The sequence below is a fragment of the Galeopterus variegatus genome, unplaced genomic scaffold (assembly GCF_000696425.1).
Source record: "Galeopterus variegatus unplaced genomic scaffold, G_variegatus-3.0.2 Scaffold8763, whole genome shotgun sequence".
NCBI classification, from domain to species: domain Eukaryota; kingdom Metazoa; phylum Chordata; class Mammalia; order Dermoptera; family Cynocephalidae; genus Galeopterus; species Galeopterus variegatus.
Genome location: NW_007734874.1, coordinates 72,305 through 79,154, shown reverse-complemented (window position 1 = coordinate 79,154; position 6,850 = coordinate 72,305). Strand labels below are relative to the sequence as shown.

The 6,850-nt window shown below is 41.1% G+C and overlaps 1 protein-coding gene across 1 annotated transcript; it reads left to right on the top strand.

Moving 5' to 3' along the window:
- Positions 1 to 550: 550 nt before the first annotated feature.
- LOC103608747 (HLA class II histocompatibility antigen, DO beta chain) lies at positions 551 to 4,654 on the top strand. Its single transcript, XM_008593146.1, has 6 exons — positions 551 to 737; positions 2,229 to 2,498; positions 2,958 to 3,239; positions 3,938 to 4,048; positions 4,313 to 4,344; positions 4,528 to 4,654. The coding sequence occupies exons 1-6, from the start codon at positions 647 to 649 to the stop codon at positions 4,561 to 4,563; spliced, it is 822 nt and encodes a 273-aa protein (XP_008591368.1). The 5' UTR covers positions 551 to 646; the 3' UTR covers positions 4,564 to 4,654.
- Positions 4,655 to 6,850: the final 2,196 nt, after the last annotated feature.

The following is a 6,850-nucleotide window of genomic DNA, read 5'->3' as shown; positions in this document are numbered from 1 at the left end:
GTAAGACACAATAATGCTTTCTTATATTCTGTCACTGCCAACATTTTTGCAGCAATATTCTTTAGAGAATCCTTTCTCCATGTTTTTTGTTTGTTTGTTTGTGGTCTTCTTGGCTTATAGAAAATTGTGCTGCACTCTCCAGGTAGTCTCTATCTCTTCTGTTTCTTCTCTGATAATCCCTTCACTAACTCCTTTTAAGGCATATGCTTTCGAACGCTGTCAGCTAACCCAGCAGAAGGGAGATCTAGTGGTCAGAACAGGCCGTGGATGGTGCTAAATGAGGATAGCAGGATACATAATAAATAAGCTGCCTAGTTCTGTTGGGGCCCCATACTATGTAGAATAAATATTTTTCTTCTTCTTGCAGCTCATTTTCCACATACCTGAATTACAATCAGTGATTCTGCAGGTAAACAATTCTTGAATGGTGTAACATGACTTTACGAAAGTATCCTACCTGGTACCTAATGATGCAAAACTCTTCTATCTTGATTGGTTATCGATCTGAGGAGTTTCCAATCCTGGGGAAGCAAGAAAGATATCTATGTGTATTCTTAGTGAATATTTTTTGACTGAGTTGTGTGGGGACAAGCCCTGTTCTGAAAAGGCTGACGATTTTACTGTCTCATTTATTTTCCTCTCCAGAATGGGTTCTGGGTGGTTCCCCTGGGTGGTAGTTCTGCTAATGAACCTTATCAGGCTGGATTCCTCCATGACTCAAGGCAGAGACTCTCCAGGTAAGAACAGAGCAATTTTTTTCAGGTGTGTATGCAAGAATTGGCGTAAGGAACGGAGGGATGCCTCTTCCTACAGGTCCAGGCCACAGACTAGACTGGAAGTGGCTGCTGGCTTCAAAGAGCAGGGTTCTTCCTGTTGACAGAAAAGAACTCCTTCCCTCTTCTCCACATGCAATGGACTGCTGGGAAAAGGGACTTTCTGTGCCACAGACACAGATTCAGGGAGTAGGGAGGCAGGACGAAGGGAAACATTTTGTCTTGTTTAAGGTCCTTATTGTATCAAGGTCAGTCAGGAGAAGTGTAAAAGCTGGAGGCTCTGGAAGAGCTGCCATTATTTAGCCGGAATAATATGACTGCTCTTCCATTTATCCAGTGGGGGTATATAAAGACAAATGAAATTGGATACAAAGACTGTTTCTGCTATCACTGATTAAGCCCCTCTGATATGGTCAGAATTGTACTAAGCAGTTTTGAGAAGAGAAGTTGAATACATTATTTTTGTCTTCAGGCTACTGGGTGTAAGTTGTCACTGTTATTGTCTAGCTGAGGAGACAGGCTATGCAAACATGAAACAATGTTAGACCGTGAAAGCACATATTTATGTGCAGAAAACAGGATGTACTGTGCTAAGAACAGAACCCCCTTTGAATGTCAGTTTCATTAAATACAAAAGAGGAACAAGCCTGGGGCGAGAGGATCATCTTCCGTAGAGAATGGAAACCACCCTGAGTTTATAATGTCCGTTAAGCTATGCAATTTAAAAAATCAACACAGATTTTAAATAATGATGAAAAATACAGATGTTTTTCCCCCTGATTTTGACTGTAAAAGGAAATAGAAAAGAATATAAATGCTGAAGAACTGGAGGCCAAAACCTCATCTGAAATTAGCTGCTGAGTGACAGCTGAGTGTGGCTGACCAGGAAGGTCATCCTTCTGTTCAGCTCAGTAGCTCCTGGAGGAGGCCTCCGAATTGAGAAATGAAAGTAAATTTTAAATTCAAGGTCAATAGCAATTATTCTTCAAGTCTCAACTTAATGCCATTTCTTTCCTCATCTACCTGCATTAACTCCATTTGAGCTTCCTTTTATTGTGGTGGTTGTTCCCAAGTGCATAGAATTGAGTTGATCTTACCTAGTGAGTTCACAGCACGTTGTACTCATCGGTCAGTACAGGACTCTCTCCTCTCTCCCTGCTCTCCATTCTCATTCTCTCCCCTTCACAGAACTCCATTCTAAATGTGTCTGATATGACTTTTAAGTATGTGGCTTTTAAAAATGCATAGCATTGTTTTTCTGTGTGTATGTAAAAATTTAAATAAATGTCATTGTGCATTGAATCACATTCTGTTTCTTTTCTCACTTAACACTATGCCTTTGAGGATACTGAAGTCAAAAGATGTCCTCTCAAATCCACGTGGTCTGACGTAATTTACCAGGTATGGGTTTTCCGAGAGGTGGGGTCTGGTTCATGGTCCTTTTTGGTTTTCCAGAAGATTTTGTGATTCAGGCAAAGGCTGATTGTTACTTCACCAATGGGACAGAAAAAGTGCAGTTTGTGGTCAGATTCATCTTTAACTTGGAGGAGTATGCACGTTTTGACAGTGATGTGGGGATGTTTGTGGCACTGACGGAGCTGGGGCAGCCTGATGTTGAGCTGTGGAACAATCGTCTGGATATCCTGGAGCAGAGTAGAGCGTCTGTGGACCTGCTCTGCAGACATAACTACAGGCTGGGTGCCCCCTTCACTGTGGGGAGGAAAGGTGAGGTGGAAGGTGGGGTCTGGTGGGGCTCAGAAATCTGCCCCATGTGAACTTGGCCCTCTGTTTTTCCTTCTGGTAGGCAATTTTCTGCTTCAGGATAAATGGGATATGAGCAGGGGAGTCTATGTTCTGTCCCCAACTGTGACTCACTCGCTATCCTTACAGGTCAGGTTGCTGTGGTTTTGGTCCCAGACCCCCAAGGTTCTCAGGGACTTTGAGAACTAACATACTCTCAAACAGAAGTGGTGATTGTGGGAAAAACTGATGAAGTGTAAACCTTTCTGAGGGGCATTGATATACCCTGTTTCTGAGTCTTGGGGGCTAAGATTTCCCTATTCTTCCAGTTTCCACTTGGGTGATCTGGGAAAGTGATTAGGGGTAGTGATAGTCTCTGAAGAAGCTCCTGGACTGGCTTGGTGGACTTTCTTTACAATGTCTCATTTTCCTCTCCCTTTCTAGTGCAACCAGAGGTGACAGTGTACCCACAGAGGACCCCATTCCTGCAGCAGCACAATCTGCTGCTCTGCTCTGTGACAGGCTTCTATCCAGGGGACATCAGGATCAGGTGGTTCCGGAATGGAAAGGAGGAGAGAGCTGGGGTCATGTCCACTGGTCTTATTGGGAATGGAGACTGGACCTTTCAGACCATGGTGATGCTGGAAATGACTCCTGAGCTTGGAGATGTCTACACCTGCCTTGTTCATCACCCCAGCCTGCTGAGCCCTGTTTCTGTGGAGTGGAGTGAGAATTAGTCTCTTGTACTCTCTGGGCCTGACTCAGGACCATACTGACTCAACACGAAGCCTGTGTCACCTCTGTATTCATCTTGGTCACAACACAAATTCTCCTTTCCCTTGATCTGGAAGAGTCACAGAAATGGGAATCCTTGGGTTAGGGTGGGAGAAAACACGGCAGATATCTACCCTCATCTTTTCCAAGAAATAAGGAGGGCTAATCACCTCATTACTTTCTTCCAAACCGGGGAAGTCGTATCCTCAAATGCTTTGGTCTTAGTATTTAGGGGACATTCTCATGGGCTGTAAGAATCAGTAACAAGTGGGAAGCAACTCCTTGGGTACAAACCTGGTCATTAAAGAACCATTACTTTTTTTATTAGTAGCATGTTCATTTTAACAAATCATAATTTTTCTTTATGCCCTTTACCCGACCTATCACTCCCCAACTCCCCTGCCTCCCTCCCGCCACATCTGTAGTGTCCTTAGGTTTGTTCTCTCCTTCTGAAAGTTCAATGTACTGTTGTGGTCTTTTTTCTTTTCTTTTCTTTTTTCTTTTCTTTTCCCTTCCTTCCTTCCTTGCCATTTCTAAATTTATTCCTTCTCTAGAGAGCATTGGACTTGGTGTCCCGTGGAGGCTCTGAGATGTCAAGTTGTGTCAAATACTGGGATCTTTTTACTAACTTTAAGACCTGTTTCCCATAGGAGCTCAGTCTGAATATTCTTGGACCAAGTTGCTAAGTGGAGTTGCAGCCTTCCTGCTTGGGCTCATCTTCCTTCTGGTGGGGATTGTCATCCACCTCAGGGCTCAGAAAGGTAATGAGCCTCTGAGGGGATCCCTGCCACCTGCCCCGTGGCTCCCCGTACTTCCTGCCTTCCCTAACATCAAAGATCTGAGGCAGGGAAGGCTGATTGTATTTTTTAGGGATCACTGGGATAGCCTTTTCTGAAGCCTGAAACATTCCAGGGAGTAAGCAGAGATGGAGTTCTGACACTGTAGCCCATCCCCCATCCCTCATCCCTCAAGGATATCACAATATTTGATCCTAATTGAAGCAAATTCTCTCTTTTTCTCTCCAGGGTATGTGGAGACTCAGTTGTCTGGTGATGAGGTAATTTCTCTTTTGTCTTGTCTTTGGGTGGCAGATCATTCTCCTGGTTCTTTGGCCAGAGGGAGACAGACACCCTGAGGATAAGGAGGCATATGGTGTCTCTTGCTGGGGGGTGCTGTCTCCTGAGTCTCTGGAATGGGAGAGTGGGGATGCCTCACAAATCTTTTATCACTGTTCCTGCAGGTCTCAAGAGCTGTTCTCCCACCGCAGCCGTACTAAGAACCTAACTGAAGCTTTTCCTCCTGGAGCCAGAAGTAGTTCTGAGTGGTCTGGACCCTAGGCTAGGTAAAGGTCATTCACAAGCTGGATGTTCTGGGAATGACCCCCTCCTGGAGCCAGAAGTAGTTCTGAGTGGTCTGGACCCTAGGCTAGGTAAAGGTCATTCACGAGCTGGATGTTCTAGGAATTATCCTTTTCCATGATCCTTGGAGGAGTCCTGAACTGATCAGAGTTTTGTGTTCTGAGATCATGCATCTCCCACCCTTACGCCTTTCTTCCTTGTATACCTCATTATTTGTAACTTTGTTAATCCCCATTTCCAAAGACACTCTCCAGAAACTATCCTAAGACCTAACTCCTTCCAGTCCCAGACTCTTTTACTTTTCTATTGTCTAGCCCTAACCGTATAAGTCATGGTCCTCAAATCTTTCTCTCTTCCAAGCTGCAGTCTCCACAGTCTTCAGAAGACAAATGCTCAGGTAGTCACTGTTTCCTTTTTACTGTTTTTTTTTTAACCCTTTTAGTGTAAAATAAAAGAGAGGTAGAGATAACCATGCAAAATGTGATTTAATGAATTATTTAAGAAAAAACCCTTGTAATCACCATTCAGATCAAAAAATGTTCTCCCACTGCAGCCATACTAAGATCCTAATTGAACATTGCCAGCTACTGTAGAAGTCTTCATGCCTCAAGCTAATCAAAACCTCTCTATCCCCTCAGAATTAATTACATCCTGACTTTTATGGGAACACCTTTCTTGTATTTCTTTGTAGCCCATTCACCCAGGTATGCCTTTGTGGATGCTATAGCTTAGTTGTCTTTTATGTCTCATACTTCACATCACAGGTTTGTCATCCATCTCTTTCTTTTCCTTAATTGTTTGATTAACATGTTGAAAGCCTGAGCCATTTTACCCGAAGAGTTTCCCACACTGGGTTTTGCTGATTGCACACACGTGTGCAGTTTCACAAGCTCCTCTGTCCTCTGCATTACCTGCAAATTGGCATCTGGGTGTAGAGGCCGGATCAGATTCTGGTTTGATCCTTTTGGAAAGTCTGTATGCGATGGTGTGGTCCTTCTCCATGAGATGCATAATGTCCAGTTGCTTCTCTTTTTATGATATAAAATACAATTGTTGATAATTGTTAATTTGTTGGGGATTGTAAAATGGTGATATTCTAATTGTATCATTCTTTCTTCTCTTACATACTTTTATGACATATAAAGAAACACTTCCCTTCATTTACTAGTGTGTTACCTAGTGGTATAGTGGAAAGGCAAGATCACTGTTTGACTCCTTTTATTTACCATTTTTCAAGTTAATGAATTGCTTTTCTAATATTCTCCACAGGTGATCAATCAGGTTTTACTTCTAAATTTTTGTATCACTGTAAACTGAAGGATTGAAATGCACTTGATGGGTTTCAATCCATTGTGATTTTTATCTTTGTTGAAGCTCAATAGCTTCATTTTTGGTGAGAGAAAACTTCAAGAAACCACTTAAAAAAGTTTCCACTCACCAAAAATGAAATGGAGCTCTTTTGATACAAGCTTTTTTATAGTTTGTTATCTTGTATGACAAAATGTTCCAGGTCCATCTTGTACATTTCCCTTCCAGAGTTGGATTCAGCCATTTTTCCACAAAGCCCTGGTTTACATTAGTGTGAAATGTCATCTAAGACCAATCTGCAGTTAGGAATCGGGGGTCATTGTGTTAGACCTTTTCAGTAGAATACATTTTTAAAAATTAATCTTTTAATTATTTAAGAGATTGGAGTTATGTATTAAACAACTTATAAATAAAAAGTTATTTATTAAATAACTTTAATCTCAAATTATAAAATTTTAAAAATTTATAAATTGTATGCATTTTAAAATTATACCATCTATAATGGTGTAACTTAAAAATTATATACACTTAATTTATAAATTTAAAAAATGTATAAATTAAAAAAATTAATCTCTTCTATATTACATCTGCATCTCTGTTCTTTCATACTAAGAGTCCTGATTTTCAAGGATACAGGGACAGACACAATTAGAATGTCTATAATTACTCATTTTAATTCAAATTAACACACTCAGCAGTCTAAGGATAATTAGCAATATTCACACTACAACCACCAAAATGATTCCTGAAAACAATAAATTTCTTTTGCCTTTGTTCTCCCCACTATTTCCCCATTTTTAGAGTCATACTATATCTAAATTAATGGAGTCATATACCATTACAGAGCACATCCACTCCCTTTTTTTTTTTTTTTTTTTTTTTTTTTTTTTTTTTTTT